We start from the raw sequence: 23190 nt of genomic DNA, 5'->3' as shown, positions 1-23190 counted from the left end.
TTCATGTTTAAACTGTTTACAGTCGTCTCTTGCCAGTTCTTCATTTTTGCTTGTTTTAGGCACTAAGTGCCAGCATTCGTCTGTTTTTTTCTCGCTTAAATTGAAGGGGTCGTCACTTGTCGTCTCTCCCCCCTCACTCTCTCTCTCTCTGCAGATGACACTTCACTGGTCCACACCGAGTGTTTATTTGAAAACGTAATGAAATATTTACTCCCTATTGCGGGCAGGATTAGCGGTGGTAATTGACTGCAGCAGAACTGAGTCTGTGTGTGTGAAAGCACCGGAGCAAGAGAGTGTGTGAGAGAGAGAGAGAGAGAGAAAGAGGGCCCCTCTTGTTTGAATGCAGATCCTTAGCGCACAATGGACCCGTTAGCGAGGCTGCCTTTCGGCCTGTCACTCTCTCTCCACATGTTGCTTTTTCTTTGAGAGATAAGTGGGCCTAATGCTGAACAAATAGTGGAAATCAGAAGCCACTGAGAATCATTCGCCACTAGTTTTCCCATGGCACCCAAATAGACGCCCAGCCTCTTAGAGAGAGTGAGTGAGAGAGAGTGGGGGGAAAGGGAAAAAAAAAACTCCTCCATGAGCAAAACAATTTTGTCACCACAAGCAAATCCAATTGAAAAGTCCCCTGGACTGCGAAGAGCCCGAGTTGTCAGATCGGGCCATGGCAATGAAAAGATCCAAGCGGGCTAAATTGGCATCAGGTGTGGGCTTCTCTGGCCGGTGATAGGCTCCCACATTGTGTCGGCTAGACATTTGGCCATTTCCAAATATAATGGGAGAAATGAATGCAAATGAGCAAGTGGAATGAAATGTATTTAAATGCAGATTGAAAAGGGCTCTGCGTTCTGCCTGATAACAAGTTGCTTTAGGAGAAGGGCCACATTGTGCTGGCTCATCTCACCCCCCGCTGCTTCTGTCCCCACACTGTTTTTTTCTCTCACTTGTGTCTCATAAGGGGCCATTGTTCACTGGGTAAACTTACTCTCTAAACTATTTACATTGCTCATTTATTTGAATTTCAGATGTTGCTGCCCCGCTCCCCACTGCTGCCTTTGGCGAGCCAGTGAAAAAAAAATGTTAATTGCAGGAGGACAGAGGCCAAAGCGAAGGAGCCCAATCATTAATGATAATGTTGCTGTTGTCCATAACCTCATTAGAACTCGCATAGCAAGCCGTAGCCTAGCATGTGTTTCACCAACAAGTTTCTGGCCTCGTACAGGCCGGTACATTGCCCATGGCAATCCATCTTTTCCTTTTGGTTTGAAGAGCTCCCGTTACGGTGTGTTATAGCATGTCCACCGCCAGTTTTGGAAATGCTTGGAACGCGTCAGATTCCGTGAAAATGTTGAAATCAGCACAGTTCAATGGGAAGACAAATTTGTTTGTGTGTTTTGATAGCGGAGGCGCCAAGTTGGTTGAAGTGCTGGATGTTTTTATGCTAATATGTTTTGTGTTTAGATAATCTGTGCTGTACTCAAAGCACTTGTCAGCAAGTTAATCCTGCTCTAATTCTGTACAACTGCAAAAATGAAGCTTTCAGAAAGAAGTCGCTTGATCTGTTGTCAGATTCAACAAAAAAGCTGAGCAAATTAGTTAGCATTTAAAAAAATACTGATGTAATTTACATGCAATTAATTTCAGTTAATTAGATCCACTGACTTTTGCATCATCCGTATCGCGTTTGTCATGCATATTGATGTCGGAGCGGCCAGTGTGTTTTCTCAGATTATTAACTGATAAGCAGATGCGTTGAATTTTGACTTTTAAGTTCTTAGCATAAGCTTCAACACAAAGTTGACAGTTACTGTGTCAAATCTAGTGCGGCTGCACGTTCGTTGGGCCGGTAGCACGAGTGAGAGCAGGAGTTCTGGTCAGATGCGAGGGAAACGTGAGGTCCAGACCAGAGCAGGAGACTGTGCCGTGTCCAGAAGGTCCGAGCCTGTGATTAATGTGAAAGATAATGTGCTGGGGAAATGAGTAAACACTCCCTGGCTGCCTAGCTTTGTGCTTCAACGGGCTGATGACAAGGGCAGTGCAAGGTGAGAATTTAACAGGCCCGCTGGAAAGAGAGAGAGAGAGAGACAGAGAGAGAGAGAGAGACAGAGAGAGAGAGGGAGAGAGAGAGAGAGAGAGACAGAGGGAGGAGAGGGCGAGGGTGAGAGATTCAAAGGAGTGAAGCATGACAGACCTGGGGAGAGAGAGAGAGAGACAGAGAGAAAGAGAGGGAGAGAGAGTGGGAGTAGGCTTCTTTGCTAATAAAGCAGGCTGACAAAAGTGGAAGTTTTTCAGGAGAGGAATAATTAAAAGCGCTCAGGGGACTGCAGTTTTAATTTCACATGTAAAGGGCTAAAGATTTCATTTAAAGGCGCGCTGAGAAGCGAGAAGGTTAATAAGACGAACAAAGCATGCAATGTAGAACATACACTCAGAGCAAGGCTGTTGGACTTTCACCTGACATGTTTTTAATTATCTATCTCACCATGTTTCTTACTAGCTGGCAAAAAAGGGGAGATTAACTGATTAACAATGTTGGTGACCAATTGCTGATGGTGTAACAGACATTAGGTGTCTTGTTCAGCAGTTAGTGTACAGTACCAAAGTCCCAAATTTTCTTATATTTGTTGTAATAAAACGATAATAATAATGACCAGTACAAATACTACTATTACTACTGTTAATAATGTCAATTATAATGATGATAATGGACAACTAGGGGTGGGAGACCAGTAAAACAGTGAATACGGGTATTAAATTGTCGAATGATATGGATTTTACCAAATGATAAGTCACATATAATCTTGCCTTAAACAAAAAAATGACCAGCTTAAATAATTCTCAGAAACTCACCTAAAAAGCAAAACATTTATCTTTGTGGTACTACTAGAGACTGCAGTGGAAATAAGTCTTCAGACCATTATGACTGTTTCTGTTTTTTTTATAAATGCATTGCCTCTTTGAAGTGTGGTGAATGCCGTTTGTTTAAAATATGAAATGGTCTAATAATAAAATCAATCAATCAACACATTTATAAAGTTGCACTACTACTTCCAGTGTTGGCTCTTTTTGCATTGGGGAATAGGTTTCCCTCGGTTAGGCTATACTGGATAAAATTCATGTAATATTACATCATTGTTATAAAATGAATACTTTATTTATTTATTTTGTAATTTAATGGTATCTTGCGAATACATATATCATGATATGGTTATTGTCTGTATAAATAAATTCAAAATGATTTCCAAACGCTATAGCCAACTTCAGTGTGTTGATAGTGACTTATTTTTTATTTTTATTTTTATTTTTTTGGAATCACCAGTTTAATTCATTTTTTGATTTCTACTTTCTTTTTAAAGGAACGGTTTACTCCAACACTTTTTTTCATCATGCTACCTTTATCTCTAGTATAATAGTGATAAACAGAGTTGCTAAGTGCTAAGTTTGTCATCTGAATCCCAAAGCTACAGCCATGAAGCGTGACTGAAGTCTAGGAGTGTAACGATTCCCCTGATTTAAATCTCAGTACTGAGTTAACAATTTAATATTCTCACAATATTTTGAAAAAAATTGGAATGAATGAAAATGATGACTGTATCTATGCATCTGCAGTGTACTAATGAAGATGCACGTGTGAGATTTTGATTGGTGCTGCTTGTTTTGTGCACTTTGGTGCTAAAACAATGCAGTTACATTGCAGATGCCATAATGAAAAGAATAGCCACTCTCTACAATGCATTGTCACATTATCACATTGTGATGATTCATTGTTGATCCCCTACTGAGTTTAACTGAATACTGAGCAATACTCTTAAGTCTTGATGCCTGAATAGTAAGGACATGGCAGAGGATGTCCTTTCCTCATCTCGGATGATTTTGTGAATAGCACGGCTTAGTATTCGGGCTCGGTGGTGCTCCACATGTAATTTGGGTCTTGTTCAGAATCTGTCTGACTGTCAGGTCGGAGCTTGGGAAGAAAGCACCCCCACCACCACCACCACCAATCCACTGGCCCGTCACACGCTCCACACTGAGCCTGACACTTCTCTATTATATGTTTATCAATCTCTAATGAAATGCTGACAAGTTTCGCCGCACAAGGGATACTGTGTTCCATTAATAGCATTTAACGAACCTTGAGCTTTCACAATGGTGAGGCCCTATTGCCGCTGACAGCTAAGGGGCCTCTGTGCTACTCCCTGGTGAGAGAAGATATTACGCATTATGAACATTTGCAATTCCCTTCTCTTGCCCCCCCAACCCCCTCCCCCCTTCTTATTCTCAAGTTTTTCTTATCAATGGGAGTCAATCTGATTCAGTAAATAGTTATGTGGTCATTAAGACTCTTGATCTGGTCCCTATATATTGGTTGCTTGAATTTTATTTGTGAAATCATGCCTTCTGTTTTGAGTGACCCTATCCCTTAATTTTGCCTATTTTATTAAAACAAATTCTTTTAAATCCCATTTTGTCACTTCCATTACAATAATAACACTTTAACAAATGTTTCAGTATTGACAATTTTAGCAAATTTTGAGCATAACATAAAAATGCTAGCCACTACATGACTGGCAAACACAGCACTGGACAGTTGTACACACATAAAATCATAACATTTTTCAATAAAACACAAAAAAAGTTTACACAATTGCAGAAAATATGTGTTTCAGTAGTGACAGTTCTTAAGGTTGCACACTCATTTTCAAACTTCGGGTCACATTTACTTTTAACTGCTCACCATGTGGCCACGATGGACAGGGATGCAGCCTTGTTTTCTGCTCTAAAATGCAGGGGTGTTGCTAAAATAAGGCTTCACCCATGGACTAAAACTGATGATTGTGACATGAAAACATAGGCCAGCTTTTTTTAATTTAAAAAAATTACTCATGAATCTAACCTTTCAACTACACTTAAATGATCTTAAAAAGGGAAAAATATAACTTATTTTCACAAGTGGAAATGTATGGGTTAGGATTTGGTATTGCTATAATCAAAGCTTCTTAACTCCATTTTTGGGGGTGTATTTTGCCCTTTGCATTGTGTGGACATTTCATGATGAATGCTCCCAATAGAAATGATCTAAAAGTTAAGAAAGTGTTGTCCTTCTCCTAAAACGCTTCCCTTTGGATATACAGTATTTTGTTATGACATCAACAGCTATTTAATGATGAAGGCCAGCACATGAGACTGAGTGCTTTATGAATAATAATAATAATAAAAAAATGTGTATCAACTGGTGGTCGCTAGCTGAGCTCCTGAAGTTAATTAAAGTGGAGATTCACAAGCGGTTGAACTGTCCCGTCTTCGACTTTAGTCGCTCTGTGTCTCCACTATATTAATTCTTAAAGCTACAGTAACAGTGCAGCCTCTTCACGCCAGCACTGAGGCCTTAGGAGAACCATTATCTCATATTAGCGTGTGATGAATTTTTTGGATCTCTCATAAATAATTGGTTCCAGCAGCCTCCTACCACGGCTTGTGTCTGTTTAAGCAACCTCGTCCGGGGCGAGTCAATCAAAACGACGGCGCGTCACGCTAATTCCAAGCAGATGCCTGTGCAGCGCGATTAGTTTTCCGTGATGTTCGGGAGTGCCTCGGCAGACCGGGACGTGAGCGTGTGGGTGAAATATCGGCGAGGTCCAGCGTGAGAGCAGAGAGGAGAGATGTACCTCATCTGTAATACACTGTGTAGACTAATATCTGCTCCTTTTTTCTTATATTGCAGCCTGATATTGATCTGCTAAAATTGTGCCATATTGGAGCTGTCTGTTGTGATATTCATCATTCTGTCATGTTACCCCCCTCCTCCACCACCACCACCACAACCCTACCCTAGCCTGTGCCGACGAGTTATTAGAGGCTGGGGTTTGAAGAGGTTGAAGGCTTTAGTCGCCGGGATGTTGCAAACAATTCATCATAAAGCTGAGAGAGAAGGAGGTAACAAAAAAAAACCCTCTCAGGTGATGTCTGGCTTAAGATTTATGTCTTCTCGAAGCGTACATTAAGAATTATATCATCAAGTGTGAGGACACCGCTCCAGTCCCACTCGGATGTGCTGAGTCGGACTCTTTGCTCTCGTGCTGGGTTTAAATGGACTTTTTCTTCCCTCCTCATGAAGCTTTTTAATGGAATCTACAGCTTCCAGGAATAAAGCGAGTGATTTACTTAGTGTTGCAGAGGGGGCCGTGGCGCTCTGATAAAGCTTGTCTGAAGTAATTGTCGTTCTGCGGGTTTAAATGGTGCGGGCCCTGTCTCGCCGCCATTCCGCCGCATTTGGCAGTTGATGCCAATCAGTCAGCGGGGATGAAAGTAAACTTGTTCGTGCCACATTCAATTTGTCTTCGCCCTCCCTCCGCCCCCACCAACCCCCCTCCCCTTCCCTCCTTTTTCCCCTGATTGGGTGGAGCGCCTGTTCTTCCAAACTGCCTTTGCAGTTTCCCCTTGTTTGCTCTGCAGAGCGCAGTCAGAGATTCCTCCGGAAGGATCACAGGGACACTCACAGACGGACGCAGCCACTGCGCACTCCGCAGTCGGGCTTTGATTCCTCTTTATGGGTACAAATGCAAGGCCTAGGATGTGCTTTGTTAGAGCTCCGCATTTAGCAAGAAGAAGAGGAGGAGTGGGGGGGGGTCGCCGACTGTTGATGTTATTACAGTAAACAGCGTTTAAACTGCTGCTGACTGAATTGATCAGGGTCCGCAACTCACAGCAGACGAGTGGAGGCGCATAAACAGTTTCCAAATATGCAAACACACTCCCGCGCAGCGCTGGGCCCGCGGGACTAGGCACTGTTACTTCTGTCTTGGATCCTCCAGAAATGGGGCAGGCTTGTAACCTCTCTGTGCACTGAGAACGCTCTCACTGCTCTTATGTAAACACATCTCTTCCTCTCCCACCACGGACCGGTTTTGGACTCCTCGAAATATTTACATTTCATTAATTATTGAAAAAAATGTTAAAAAAAGAAAGAGAATAAACACTGGATATTTTTTTTTGTTTAATGTTTCACAGGATTCAGATTCACAGTCAAATCAATGTTAATCATTACGGATTTCCTGTTTAGTTACAACATTAAGCATGTTTGTCTCTGAAAAGGATGCAGACCTTAGACTCTCTCTCTCTCTCGTTATCTCTCCATCTCCCTCTCTCACTGTCTCTGACTTATCCCCCCCTTGTTATGATTACATCATAGCCTTTTATATGCAACCATTTAGACAACAAATTAATCATGTACAACAAGCTAGATTGCAGGGATTGCTTCATGTTGATTAGCCAGAGAGTGGAAATAATATCTAGGAACAGACATAAATATATTGTCGCTGTCCTAACAAAATGTATTTCCATAACTTCACAGGAGAAGGCAAAAACATTCTTAGTTTTTATTGTAGGCTAATGTATTGAGATTTTATTCTAAGCATTTCTGTTGGTTGATTCATCATAAGGTGTTCACATAATGTAAAGGACAGGGAAGATGCTGTGATGGTAAAAAATGGACACACTGGACCAAAAACCACAAAAAGCTCTCAAAAAAAGTAAAAGTAAAGTATTACAGTATGTAGGCTATAGTATGTGCCAAAAAATTGAAAGTCCTCAACACACGAGAATGTTTGGCTGTTCAAGGCATTAAATTCTATTGCGTTTTTACTTATACTTTGCAGTTTGGCTCTGTCTTTAAGGCTACATGATGGTAGCATGCTAGTTATGACTTCTGCTTCTGTTAGTTTGCTGTATTTTACGCATTGAGTTTGATGTTGTGTGGTAGTATGCTTGTAACAGTGTAGTGCAGAAGTTCTTGGGTGTTGAATCTGCTCTTGATACTCGACATGAATGGTGATTACAAATTGCTTGTCTAATGTCTTTCGTAGGAATCGTGAAATAATGCCACATGGCTGACATTCTCGCTGTTTTATCTGCTGCCACTCAGACTGTTTGAACACATCTGCACTGACCATTGCAGAAGAGCATAAGGAGCAAGCAGTGTTTTTAATCACTGTTTCTCATTTTCATTCCCAATAAAATTCATTGTAGGCCTGTTGTTCATTTTTGTGGTCAAAATTTGCACCCGTTTTTCTCTTGTGGACAGAATTTTTAATTGGACGAGATTTCTGTAGAATAATAAAAATCAGTACATGGTTTTGATATGACAACAACAACTTTATATTATATTATAACCATATCTTATCCTATCTCTTCCACTTAAAATCATAATATCAAAATATCATTTGTTTTCTAAATTTCATTTTTGTGCTGTGTGTATTGCGTCTTTATGTGTGCCTGTGTGTGTGTGTGTGTGTGTGTGTGTGTGTGTGTGTGTGTGTGTATGTGCACGTGTGTGGCTCTCTTGTCCGCCACAGCATGTTAATCGTATTGATTCTAAACTCATATTCCACAAATTAATATGCATCACTCTCGAGTGCTATTGTTTGGCGGCCCCTTAATTGCAGCCCGCTGTTAATATTAAAAGCACATTAAAGTCTTAACTATTGGCTCTATCTGAAGTTACTTTCAACGACAGTTTCATGAAACAATGGGAAGGATTAATAAACTCCTGCTTGATCTCTGTTATCCAGCGCTTTTACTATGGGGAACCAATTAAGTACCCTTCAGGATGACTTTCATTTACTCCACTCGGTCTGTTCTTCTGCCAGAATTTGGGATTAATTGGGAATTAATCTTCCCACCAGAACAAGTTTGCCTTTGTCTGCTTTGTACAACATGAACATTCAGCAGTGAGGTTATGCCAACCTGTTTGTCGAACGTCCCCCCACCCCGCTCCTCCCCCCTCCCACCCCCCTTTCCGAGATTGATACCTACGTGTCCCGGATCCTTCCATGCTGAAAATACGAGCCATTAAAAGAGAATAGTCCACAATGATTTTTTTTTCCTCTCTGCCTGATTTTTCGAGCTTTATTAGCCATGCATATTAATGACTCAATTAATTCTATTCATCCTTGCAAGTCGTTTGTTTGTTTTGCTTGACCTTTTATCTTAGAAGTATTCACGCCTGGCTTGGCTTAAGTACTTACTCCACACTGGCTTTCTCCCACAGTGGCCGCCGCCGCTCCGAGGAGCAAGGCGCTTTATGTGTTCGGAAGCAAAGCCTCCCTCTGTCAGAGAGCCCAGTGGATGTAAATGTGACAGGAAATATGCTATTATTACATGCCGAGCCTTTTGCCTGACAGCCCTCCAAATAAAATTACGGCGTTTTCTTCTACAACCGTCCCCGTCACCCCCGCCTGCCCCTCCCCCCACCCCCCAGCCCCATTTCCATTTGCCTCTAAAACCCCTCTTTTTAATTTATGAAGATCAGAGTAAACAGGCGTGCGGTGTGGAGGAGATCGGGGTTGGATAGTTGCCCCGCGCTACATCTATCTCCCATTCAAAGTTAGCGGTGAGGACAGGAGATATAATTGAAAACTGCAGCTGGACTGTGTACAATCTTGTAAAGGGATGCCTTGGAAATTAGATTAATCAGGAGGCAGACATTGTGGGGAAAGTTTGTTTCGAATGCCTGACAGTCCTGCTCTTTCTCTCATTTCAAATGTTGGCAGGGCAGCAGGCAGCTCCAAGGGAAATGTGCTCCTTTCATACTTGAGTAATTGATGAATTGTATGCAATATGCAAATGAGAATCCATAAATCTTATGAATGACAGCTTAATTTATGTGAGCCTTAATGAATGCAGGATTAGATTTTAATTAAATATCCTCAAAGGCACCCTGACTAGTAAGTTTTTAAAGCCTTGTTTTGAAGACTTGTTTCATATGCATTGCGGTTCATGGGGAAGAAGGATCAGTCAGAGCACTTCAGATGAAATTTCCTTCGCAGTTTGAAAGATAAGGCCCTGTTCTGTTTTCTTAACTAAAGTGACTGCAATTAATAAATATTGGGATGGAAATCATATCTTCTAATCTCTGACTTTCCTGGAACTGTTCATTTTCGTACATTTGATTAACTGCATTGACTTTTTTTTTTTTTTGGCCCCATATCTGATTTATAACATTTTCTACAGTATCTTTTTAATTAAGAGAATCGTCCATTAGGCACGGAAAAAAGTCAACCAATTAGGCATTCTTCATCAATTCCCAGGATATGGAGAGTCTGCTGCCTCATTATTAGTGGTAATAGAACTGATACAAAACAATTTTAAGCTTTACAATTACGGAACGCAATTACGAGATCAGCGCTGGGCCTTTTTTAATGCTGCATTAAAGTAAGCAGCGCTTTATCTTTAGATCTTTTTCCTTTTTTCAGGTCTTTCTCCAGCCAAGATCTGTCTTAAGTGGTCTGATAAAGAGACTAATTTGCGATTGTGCGCTCGTCTGCCTGCGTGGCCTGCGCTTCGCGATAGAAACAGTCGTGTAAATAAAGGTAGAGGAAGGAAAACGACTGGGTAGCGAGTTCCTTTGCAGCGGCAGCAATCTGATGGTCCTGCCCAATGACTTTTTAATCAGACCGTGCAGTACACAAAGGGAGCAGGAAGGGCACTTTTATAACCATTCGCTCTTTCTATCTGTAAATGTTACACACCGGTGCAGGACTGTTGAAGGATAGCAAGGCAAGGCACATGAAAGGGTGGTGGGGAGGAGGAGGAGGAGAGGGGGGTCGTTACTGTTGCTGCTGAAGGTAACTGGTGCCTTTGATTGTCTACATTTGATCTAATATATTGTTCCTCACAAAAGTTCACCGTTTACCAGCGGATGCAGCTGTTCCTGCTAATAAAAAAAGCGAAGAGGGCTTTATATGAAGTGCTCGCACATAATCCATCTATCTGGATCTGATAAGGCAGCTCCAGCTACCTGGCTGAGGGGGCTGTGTGACAGGTGTGAGAGAGAGAGGACTGATGGAGATAAAGCAACAGCAGCTCAATGCAAATAAAGGCAGAGATAAAACACAGATCCAAGCTAGGATTGATGAATGCCGTGGTGGCAGAGAAGCGGGCCAGCACGTAGCACAGAGTGACCTCTTTTGTGAGCTTTTCATTTGCTTGCAGGTGGGGTGAGAAGGGAGCGCGATAGCTACAAAGTATTTCCAAAGTGTCAAGTAACATAGGAGATTCCGGTGCTTTGCCTTCCTCCGATTTACATTGAAAACATCCTGGGAGACGAGCAGGTGGTGTCGTGAGTCAGTGTGTTATTAAAGAGCTATTTGACAGTTGCAAAGAAAAGCATATTAGGTCATGCTTGCTGCTGCTAGAACATGCCCAATGTGGAAAACCCTTTTTCGTTTCAATGCTATATTGTCATCTCCCTATAACAATCATCAGTTGGAAAAACTTCTGTGGCTAAAAAGCTTTACTTTCCATTTAACCTAAACAAATTCAGCAACTATTGCAAAGTTAGAAAGGCTAATCTGAATACAGGTTGTTATTATAGTGAAGGCTTTTCAGTGTTATCAATAAGACCTTGTTTTCTGTGCTGGTCACCACCTCAGCAAAGTAATCAATGAGGCATGCGCTGCTATCGCTGGGAAAGAAATGAAAAATAAACCGGTGATAATCCCTCAGTTAAAAGGTTATTCGGGGCGATAAAAGCTATTTTGTTAATTTATTTACTCTCTGCTGGGGCGAGATAAAGAAAAGGAACAATTAGGGAATTCTAGGTGAGAGATTTGAAAAGGGCAATGACATTGGGTTAATATTTTATAAGGCCTGATTGGCGGGATTCTGGGAGAGGCTGTATTTACAGAGGCTGAGACTCTATGATTCATCTGCTTGTTTTGGTAGACTGTGAGTAAATGGAATAAATATCTTCATCTTTACCTTTTCCAAACGGCAAACAAAAGGCAAGCGGGAAAGGTTAATTGCTCCATTTGAGGCAAATCAAAGTGGGGTGTTCTTTTGGTAAACTCGAGCTGAACAAGCGCCCGCTGGAGGTTAACGTTTCACCTGGGGATGTCAAAATATGTCTCTATCAGACAAGTGAGCGCAAGACTTACTAGATACCAATCTTCATGCCGTGTTAAAGGTTATTTGTTATTTGCTGCGCAATTTTGCACTCCAAAATTTTTTAGTAAACACTTCTTCCTGCCGACCAGCATGTTAGTATTTAGCTCCTGACAGTTCGTTCCATTCTTGACACGAAGGCCACGCCATGTGTATATCACACAGGACTGAAAACGCAAAAGAAAGCTGTGTGTTTTGGTAAGAGCTGAACAGTATTTCCCCTCATATCAGCTTTCCTGTTTGAAAAAACGGAAGGGGAAAAACAGATGAGAGGGTGTATTAAATTATTGCTGCTTATTGCATTGAGGTATTGAAATCGGAGTGTATTGTGTGCTTCTAATCTGATTGCTTTTGCAGTGTGGTGGGGTTGGGAGGATCATGTTCCAACTCCTGGGTCAACATGGACCAAGGCCATTAAAGGAAGCGTGGTTCAGGGAAAGTTCACCGCTATTTTCTTTTCACCATGGTTGCAAAACAAAAAAGAGAATTCCTACGTTTGTAACATATTTGGCACTTTGGAGCCGGGGGGCGAGTGCTGACTGTTTGGGTTCCTAAATTGGAGCCAGGAATATAGGATAAGTGACTGGAGCATAAACAGAGACAGAGGAGTGGCATTTGATTATTTGCTGTTATTACTTTTGCTACAAAGCAAACAACATATACCAGCAGAGCTTTCGGTTAAGTTTTCATACTGTCTGCCTGGGATCTAAATGCATTAAATGAGCCTTTATTTTTGGAGCTCAGTCAGATCTAAATACTTGAAATACTGATGTAAACCTGCTTGTGGTCAGATGTGATCCACGTTGTGAAGTAGCTGCATCCATTTTACAAATCAGTTCAATTCCTAAAATCTTTTAACAGTTTGCACATTTGGAGAAATGTTGGAAAAAGGTCAAAGTGTAGACAGTGAAGACACATTTGGGAGAAGTTTTAATGCAAGGTATAAATGCATGAGAAGTAACTGATCATTACCTGATCATAGCTTTTCAGATGTGGACATTAACAGTTTAATACCAGGTCTAAACGAGCCTTGCATCTCTTCTCTTTTCAAGCTCTCTCCTAGGAAATGATATAACATGTTTATTTGTGTAGGGATGCTCTGATATGGAATTTCTGGGTAGATGACGATAACTGATAATTAACACCTTTAGGTTGCAGTTAACATTACCAACAGCTGATCTTTTTTTGCGAGTGATAACTTGTTTTAAAATGCAAATATGTTTTATAATCCACAAAACAATTTGATTCACGATATCAGGTTCATGATTCAGTAGTGCTGCACTATTTTGAACAAAAGTCAAATGAAAAATGAGAACTGTCATGTTATAAATGTCATTTACTAACAATGCTGGAGCTGGGAGGCAGGAGGTGTGCGTCATTGGTTGGTGCTGATCATTTGCAAACTTTGGTGTTCTAACGATGTGAGGTCACATGCAAAAATTTTAACACCCGGGTCACATTACATGTATTGTTGATTTTCTAAATGAAAATAAGTTAACACATCTTCTACAGGGAACAAATGTAGTTATGCCATTTTCTGCTCATTGCTTATCTATTTGATTACCACCATAACTTTTGCACAGGCCACATTTCATGTTTTTTTCTTTTCCCCCAATATTTTACATTTAGTAAACAGTAAATGTGCAGAAGTGTGTTCTCTGTAGAGGTTGTGTTAACTTATTTGTTACTTAGAAAATCAACAAAACATGTAATTTGACCAGGGGTGCTCAAACTTTTACATGCAACTGTAAATGCATTCAGTGGCATAATTAATACAATGTCCATTCTCCGTGATGCATTGTCACAAGGGATGTAACAATATAACATATTGTACTGTATCAAATTGTATCACAGTGTGTCATATTGTGTTGTATTATAACTGGCATGTTAATTTGTGGCTAGTGTTTTAGCTTGAGGCTAATATTTTAGCCTATGAATAGAGTGTTAATCCGGTAAATTATAAAGCACAGCTTTTAATTCAAATTTTATACTTTTATAAACCAGATGCTGTGAAAGAAAACTCAAAATGGAAACATTAATACATTGATATATAAGGCACATTTTCAGCCACTCACCACTATTGTTGCTATATACCATATCATATTGAATCTAAAAAAAAAATAAAATTCACTTTTTGTGTATTGTTACACCATCGTTGTGAAGCACACTATCACAGTTTTGTAATATTACTGTGTAACAATGCATTGTTACACCCTTATAATTCATATATGGAGTACAGTGAACTAAAGACATTTTAGATCTCTAAAGATGAATTAATGATTCAGTTTACAGCTGAACCAGACCTGGGAGTTACACCCAAAGAAACTCATTGTACTAATTTAAATCAGTTATTCCACACATTTACGTTTAATTAAATGAAGTAGATTCAGTTTATCCAGATTTATACACAGATTTTTATTTCCTTAACATAAAGTTCAGTTGTTGATGTTACTAGCCTGTTGGTTATTTTTTTGAGTGTGAACATTTCCATTCTTAACCCCTTAACATCCCAGGCTTATTACACACTAAGGCTTAATATTCAGTAACTACAGGGACTTCAGTGCAAACTGCTGAGCTATTCTTATATTATAGAAGTGTGTAATAAAACTTTGGGCCCAGCAATTGACCCTGGCCATTTAAGGGGTTAACAGATTTTTACACAGGACCTCTTATTGTGGCGTGCTGCCTTAATGGGGAATCAAACCCCAGTCTTCTGTGTGGGGGACAGTAGCTTTATCCACTATGCTGTCCATTTTAGTGAGTCAATTGACCCCCTTCAAAAAAAAAAACATCTATTAACCATTCTGTCCTTTCTTGGATTATTAGTTATTTTGTTTTCTATTTTATTTTGTACAGCTTATACATTAAAAAGCCAAGCTATGCCTTATTTGCATTTTAGAGACACCTGTATTTTAAATGCAGGGCATCAAACAAAGCCATACACAGCCCAAAAAAATGTTACATATACTGTTTTTTAATTTTTTTTATTTTGCAAGGGCTCAATTGTTCATGAAACAGTCTTTAAAAAGAACAGAAGACCTTTTTGACTTGTGACTATCTATTTAAACGCAAAAGTTTATGCATTCCTGGTCAAATTACACGTTTTGTTGAAATGCAAAATATGAAAATACATTAACACATCCTCTACAGAGAACACACTTCAGCACATGTTTATGCACAAATACTGTTTATTTACTCCGTTAAACATGATGAAAAAAATGAATAAACACAAAATTTGACCTATTCAAAAGTTTTGGCACATTGCATTTGTTTTATTTTTTCCCATATGTTAAACTCTACTAATAAACACACATTGTGCACTAAAATTTGCTGGAAAATGCTAAGTGTGTTAATTTAAGCGTGTTCTCTTTAGAGGATGTTACTTATTTTTTACTTTGAAAATCAACAAAACATGTAATGTGACCAGGGCTGTTCAAACTTTTGCATACAACTACATGCTTCAGTATGTGCAGTTATAATTATCAACCATAATTTCAGTATTGGACCAATAAAAATAATAAATGATTAATTTTCCAATTTCTGTGAATAATGTATACTCTGCTGATATCTTCCACCCCTGATTCTCTGTGAAAGTTCCATATTTCTTACTGCATGTCAGCCACATTGTAGGTAGACCTTTGTCCCATTACATGCGCTAGTCTGTTTTCCCACTGTCTAGGAATGCAGTGAACAAATGTGAAACATAACAGACATATTTCTCTGTTATGACTGAGCCTGGATGATGCGGAGTAGTGTTACAGTAACACAGCAGACAGGATGTACAGTATCTCAGTCACAGGAGCAGCTGATGAACCATCATTGTGCTAAAATGGCCTACTTTTCAGGACTTTCTGTGCCAGGCTATTTAAGGATTCAGTGCCAACAGCTTGACAAATTGTCTGCTTCATTTGTAATAGTCTTCCTCTTTTGTTCGTTGCATACACAGTCTGTACTGTATGCGGAGGCCGTAGAAATAAACCAGAGAACAGAGGTTATGGTGTCCATTTTAATGCACAAGGACAATTTTAAGTAATCTTGAGCAGTTACAGGATCTCAGCCAAGGCTGGAGCACATGTTGTGTTGCAGTACTGTTTCTGCCATGTTCTTGAAAATATGCATTACAAATGAAAACAACTGTGAGTGAAGAAAAGTGCATCAAGTAGCGTAATTCCTCAGTCAGATCATATCACTCTGAATAATAATAGGATTAAAATCATGATATGGTTTGTTGAGGTGTGGTATATTGTTGGTCAATAGAGTATCCACCAATAAATGGGAGAATGTAAGTGCTCTGATCATGAATTTTTCCAGTTCCAATTTTTTACAGCCAACATTTTTGGCTAGTTAAATAGCATGAATCAAATAAAGTGATCTTTAAAAGTAAGAGGGCATAAATTGCAGATTAGCCAACACAAAATTAATAAATTAACCAATTGCCAGATACATGTTTGGAGTAAAATTTTGCCTATTTCCATGCATATCATCATCGTCTGATATTGGAATTACAGTCTATAGTTACAACCAGTAATTGAGCAGCCTATTTTAGGGCGTGCATGCATCAATGCATATGCTAAAGTGGCAGCAATTCCCTTTCTTTTAAAGTCCTTTATATGGATAGTGTAGTGGATAACTTCCACAGATGGAATACTGTGATTTGATTCCCCATCAAGTTGGGAACACCACTAATTTTACATTAACCTGCTGTTGTAAAATGCTCTACATAAAAATGTGTGCTAACTTAACCCATCTTACGCTCACTGCCCTTCACATATGAATTACAATGTGAAAAGTCAAATTATTGGTTGTTGATTTCAGCCACAGTTTTGGCCACAGTATGGTGCTGTTTATTGGTTATTATATCGGCCCATGAATTCCATATTGGTGCATACTTTCTTGGCACTGTTTTACTCTGTGCATTTACTCCTATATATTGTATATCAGCAGTAAAGGATCCAGCGAGTGATATTCCACAAGCATGTCCTACTGCTCTCAGGCTAAACGCCTCCTTTGTTCTCTGGTCCTGAGCTCTTGCTGGAGCTAAAGTTGATGTGACATTTTTGTCCATTTGAGGTTTTTCCCGCTTTTTGTGTTGTTGAGGGAGAGGGGGGAAAAAAGGGCTTTTACCATCACATGCCCTCTATTGAGGTCTTTCATAAATAATTCAGCCCTGTACGTTGAAAGTGATGACAGCAAAACTGTCTGCAGTCTCCGTCAGAAGATCAAAGAGGTGTTTCTGTGGGAGCAGGAATTACATTTCAGGACTTTTCTTCTGGGCTGAGGAGCTTGCATTTGTTGCCCACGCCTCATCTGTGTGGAGTGTCTTCTTACTCCGGTGACAGAAATCTGATAAGGCTCTACATTAAAAACACAAAGGAATTTCTAAAAGCACCCCTTGCTTTAAGAAAGGAAGTGCAAGCTCATCCCTAGGCCTGCGTTAACATTCATAACTCAAGAGGTTTGGTATCATTTGAGCAAATGAAACAGTAAAGAGACGTGTGATACCTGTCAATGACTTAGAACAGAACCATTGGTAAATATTTATCCTATTCATGGTTTGACATGAATGTGTTCTTTCATAGCAACTGTTGCCAGTTCTCTCAGCTAGGGATGTGCACTTGAGTACTAGAGTACGGGTCAGTATTTGAATGCTGAAATACTGTTTGGGTGTTCATTCCATCACAAGAAGACAAAGTAATACCATTACTGTCAAAACGACAACAACAACAGTAATCTCCATATTTTTAAATTATTTTTTCCTTATCATTAGAACAGCAGTGAAACTTTCATGATGAAAGGACCAATCAAAATGCTCCAAAATTATTTGGAATAAAATCTCTACATTAACTTCCATTAGAATGTTTTCGCCATTTCTTCTGAAGTTACTATTTTGGAGAGATTTGCTTACAATAATTTACAGGCTAAAACTCAATTTAACACAGATGTTGTGTAATGTAATGTGAAATGTATTTTATGTAATGTACTGATTTTTATGTATAATGTGACAATTTTCTCATATAATGTATAGAATGAATAATATACTATACTTTGATACTATGAAACATGAGTAAGTGTACAGGATGCATCCTTAAGGATTACGGATGTGCATTTCGATTAATTTTGACTTTAACCACGCAAGCCATTAAGAACATATTGTTATTTACAATGGTGGCCTGGATTATTTGTAAGAATTCATGAACAGATCCATTTAACCACTGGGAAGACAGAACAATTTTGAAAAAGGGGGAAAAATTACTTTGGCCAAAAATAATCTAGACCTGTAGGTGTAACGAACACCCGAATAGTAATTTCAATATTAAAATACTGGAAAGTCTAATGGTACCTTTGTGTATCCCTATTTATGATCACTGAAAAGGCAGAGATAGCGTAAATGGCTCTAGCGTGGCTTTTTAGCAATCTCGGTAACCACTCTAGCTGATGTTAACTAGGTCCAGAAAGAGTGAAAGTATGTATTTATGCAAACATGCTGGTGCACCGTCCAATGACGTGTATATCAGCATCCGACATTTTACTGGTTAGCTCTAGTGTTAGCTCATTAGCTCATCCGAAGAGGCAGCTTCCATTACTCATGTGATGTAAAGACTTGCTGATTTGTCTTGGCTATTTTTAAATAAAAGACAAGTTTTCAAACGTATTCCCCTGTTTGCTGCTATGTGTTTGTGCTACAGAAGTTTTTTTTGGGTGGGGGGAGTGGGTTTCCCCATGTGGTTAACTGAGTATTCAAGTAACTGAGTAGCATTTATTCATTCTTAAAGATACTCGAATATCAAAATGAATCAGAATGCTCATTTCTGCTCTCAGTCTAAAGAAGTAATGTAGAATGAGTTTCCATCTTAAAATGCAGTTGTACCGACAAATCCGCCATCATCTTAACATTAGTCCAATCATGCACCTAAAACTACACTTAATCAGATGTAGCAGTGTGACTTTCCACAGACATACAGGTAATTCTTTTGAAATTAATAATGCACTCTATTGTTTTGTATTTTTTTCAGTCACTAAATTGTCCTCTACAAAGGTTGAATGAAATTTTTGCCATTGTTCTCTAAAGTTTGCCCAACTTGCAGTACTTGCTACAAAAGAATGCATCTATAGGCAGACCTTAAATACATCAATTAGGGAGTGCATTAAGACTGGTAGTTCCAGTGAAATTTTACCAACAGTTTTCTCTCCGGCGCTGCTCTGTCTGAATCAAAGCCTAAACCTCCCTATGAGTAAGTTAAGCATTGGTCTTGTGCAGTCTGTATTTCTCTTGTCCTTTGTTTTGTGGCGAATGGTGATGTGGTATAATGCTTTTAGAGTGCTGTGAATGGCCTAAGGCTCAGTGCTATCATGAAGAGCTCACTCGCACGGCTGCGGCCCTGGCTCAGAGTTTATGGCTCGCCTTGTTTTAGTGAGCAGAGTGAAGAATTTCCGTTTCAGTTTCATGCCTGTCAGGAATAAAACATGATAAAATGCAATGAAATGCAGCTCATCTGCCCAGTCTTTAAATGGGCAAAACTGATGCGCATGATGGAGTACAGTGGAATGTGAATAAGTGAGCCTTAAAAAGGCCTTGTGTGTCTCCAGAAAAGTGTGTCTTTCTCTTGCCTGTGTAAATGAGTCTGTTTAGTCACTGGTAAAAGTATTGGAAGTCAGACCTTGACTCCATGAAGGCCTCATTCAGTCACCTCTGAATTGCTGTTTTATGAAGGTGAAGAAAAAAAAGGCCATAGCATAGAAAAGAACATGGCTTTAGAAATGATGTAATAATATTTTGCTCCAAAAATATCAGTATTGCTACCCAGTTAATATGCTTTTACATCATTCCCTGTAACTAATTTGTATATATTTGCAAAATTTGGTTTTAAATTAGAATGTAGCAAGATATTGTATTAATAAGCAGGCTGAAAAGCAAAGAAAATCACAAATCAAATGCCTCAATGGTGCATGAGCGAAAGTGGCACTATCATAATTAATGTAATTCTTCAGTTTAACAGTAGTGGAAAGATCCTGACATTTCACTGTTGCTTTTAACTAGTCGTTCACCTTGGTTATAGATGATATTTGAGGACAAATAGAAGGTTACATGAAGGGACTTAATGCAGTACACAGATAAAACTTATGTAAAGCTGTGCAACTCTGCGGTGGAACATGGAGAAAGAACATAGCTTTGAACGGTGCATCGGCCTTCATAAATTGTTTTTTTTTTTTTTATTAAGGCCATGTCAGTTTGAATACTTGTTTAAGTGATTTACTGAAAGAAACTGCTAGACAAAAGAAGCACCTTAGCAGAGTAGGTCATATTCAGAAATTGTCTGAGTCAATCAAATATTCAAAAGCATCTCATCCTATAGGCAAGTATTTAAGTAATACTACAGTACTTGCATTTTGAACACACATATAAAAGGTATAAGTGAAGCTCAGCAATTCCACTAGCTTTAAACATGGCCATTATTTTAAAGAAGGTGCACACGGGTGCATTCACTCTCATAATGATCGAGATACACTTGAAAATCAGCTCGGAGGGGCATTTTCTTTTTTCTCCATCAGGCCGAGCGTGTTCTGTCATTAATCATCGCGTGATCTTGGTCACTCATTTGGAGTAATAAAAGTTTCCATCATGAACGTACAACAGGTCTGAATCATTCTGTCACACCACCTTCCAGCTAAGTCTCGTATTAAATCAAGCAAGCAGAACATTTCCTAAGGCAGCCATTGCCTTTTAATTTCCTGAAGAACCTTAAAATATCATTCATTACAAGAACTACACATATTTGGCTCTTAAAAGTCTCATAAATCAATAGTGGCCTGACTGCAATAATTAGAACAAGTTAACATGTAATTTCCAGGCCGAAAGCCGCATGCTCGGATTTTAGCATATGCAAACGAGGCAATTCAAATAGTGCGGGGATATTAATACTGAGGAGCAGGTAACGAGGTACAGGCTATGAATTATGCATCAAAAAGTGGTTGATCTTCAATAAAGGAAATGAATTCACCGTGTAATCTAATTAGTTATGGAAGTCTATTATGTCGAGCTGCAGAAAGCAACTGTCCTTGAAAAGAAATTTATTTACAGTACATGTTAGCTCTTTGGAATGGAATTGCATTGTGGAGTGGTCTGAATGTTAACACTAACCTCATCTCCCCCCATCCCTTCTCTCTCTTTCTCTCTCTTCTTGCCATGTCCCTTTCCCCGTCTCTCTTTTCTCACCTCTCTTTCTCTCTCTGTTCGTCCCCTCTGTCTATGTCCCCCACCCCCCTCCAACTCCACTTCACTTTTGTTTTAGCTCAAGACCTGGGAGGCCTCCGAAGAGGACGCAGAGTGTTACATCGCCAGAGAACCCTCACATCATGCCCCACTCTGTGCCGGGCCTTATGTCGCCAGGAATAATTCCCCCTACAGGTAACATACTCAGCAGTCCACCCCCACCCGCTCCTCTCCCAGCAGCCCCACTGCCCATCCGCTAAATGGCACGCTGCTAAAACTGACAGCAGCACCCAAACTACCAGTCACAGCAGTTGACCGTCCACACCACCGCCCCCCCCCCAACAGACAGAATAAATTGGACTGAAGAGTTCTCCTCTCCCAGATTATTTCACTGGATGCCGCATTCCGCCTTGAGTGGATTTTAATTAGCCCGATTAAATCCACTCGGCTGCTATATGTACATAGGCGGTTGTGATGTTAAAGTAAGCTTATCGCCACCAGAATCAACAACAACCGTTTGTGCCTTTAGTTCCCCTCCAGCAGGTCTTATTACAGCAAATGCTTTTGTTCTATTTGTGGCTGGTTTTCATTGTGGCAGCTTTGATGTTGCGCACAAGAAAGTCGCCCAATTTGCATATCGGGTTCTGGTTTTATTTATTTATTTATTTTTTTCCTGCCGTATTTAATAAACCTCAGCCATTAGGCTTCATTTGACTCATCGCTCAGAAGCTAAACGCACATTTGCACCTCGATGTGCAATTATTGAATCTAAAAATCATCTGGTTGATTTTTTTTACGTATGGAATTTCTTGCGCCCTCTGTTTGTATTGCAGAGTAGACGGATCGTTTCTCTTGCCTCTGCTTTCGATACAAGAGAACCATGCTTTGTAAAAGATAACTTACTGTTGGGGGCAACAACAGAACAGGCCATCTTCTGCAATGGCCCAGACGTAGTCTTTAGGCTTTCAATTTGGGGCAAACCTCAGCGCCCATCTGTACCGTGGTCAGCCTATCAGTGTCTAATTTGGAAAAGGAAATTCAGGGGCCACGGCACACAGGATGAGGGGCCAGCAGTCCACTCTTACACATCCACATCCATAAAAAAGTCACCTTTGATATCCATCCCTGCCTTTAAATCTTGACAGAGGCTCTGATCTTGACATTTTGGTCAAAACTTCAGTCACAAAACAGAAAAGCATCGTTTTTACAGAAACTGAGGTTCTTAATGCCAACATATTCATGGACTGGATACTGACTAACTTTGCTTGCTAACCTATCTTTGATGTACCCTGCAACTTTGGGATAGGGCTATGTAGGATCTAACTGTGGCTAATATGCTTAGCTGGCTATGTCACATGCACTACAGCATGTGTCATTACACCGTTAATTCATTTTTTATGAACTGTCAGAAGCAGTTCTAACATGTGTCGCGTCATTGATTGGTCGCGTTCAGTGAGTTCCACAGGCAAGTGCCAAATGTTTGCTGTTTCAGCATGCTTTGAAATGCACCGTGGAGTTTCACTATAAAACTAGTGCTGGAGATGCTCCTCTGCAGAAGCGCATGTTATGCTCTGCTCTTCTTGCTGCCGGATTGTTAAAAGCAGGTCCTGCTGTTTTACACCATGCCCCCCTTCAATATTGATCAGGCAACTCCATTTAACATGAATTAGGCAAAAAAAAAGAGAACGCACCCCCATGAAACTCTAAATGTAGCAAATTTGTCAGAAATCAGACGAGGAAACCTGCCGCTCACCCCAGGCTAAGCGATTTGCCATTTCATTCACTGTATTATTCATGTTGTTTGCATGTTGTTTGTTTTAATTCATTTTAAGCACTGTTCAGAGGCAGGGTAATGTGATTTTTAGCAATATTTTTGAGTGATTTTAGTTGCAATACGCAAATGCGTCAGGCCAGTTATTTTTGCTGGATGTTCCCATTTCAGTAAAGATTCTGGCACCTTTCACCTACTTTCAGAGTTGGGTAGTAACAAAATACATGCAATGGTGTTACATATAATCAAAATACAATCTATAGAA

The 23190-nt window shown here is 39.8% G+C and overlaps 1 protein-coding gene across 3 annotated transcripts in view; it reads left to right on the top strand.

Moving 5' to 3' along the window:
* Positions 1-23190, top strand: part of dachd (dachshund d) — a 148550-nt gene that overhangs the window by 46770 nt on the left and 78590 nt on the right. For all 3 annotated transcript variants that reach the window (XM_036580157.1, XM_036580082.1, XM_036580003.1), the window contains exon 2: positions 21234-21349. In XM_036580157.1, the coding sequence (XP_036436050.1) occupies positions 21234-21349 (116 nt within the window). The remainder of the gene's footprint in view (positions 1-21233; positions 21350-23190) is intronic.

The sequence above is a fragment of the Colossoma macropomum genome, unplaced genomic scaffold, assembly GCF_904425465.1.
Source record: "Colossoma macropomum unplaced genomic scaffold, Colossoma_macropomum, whole genome shotgun sequence".
NCBI lineage: Eukaryota > Metazoa > Chordata > Actinopteri > Characiformes > Serrasalmidae > Colossoma > Colossoma macropomum.
Note: the sequence above shows the minus strand (reverse complement) of the source record. Positions and strands in the feature narration are given on the sequence as shown.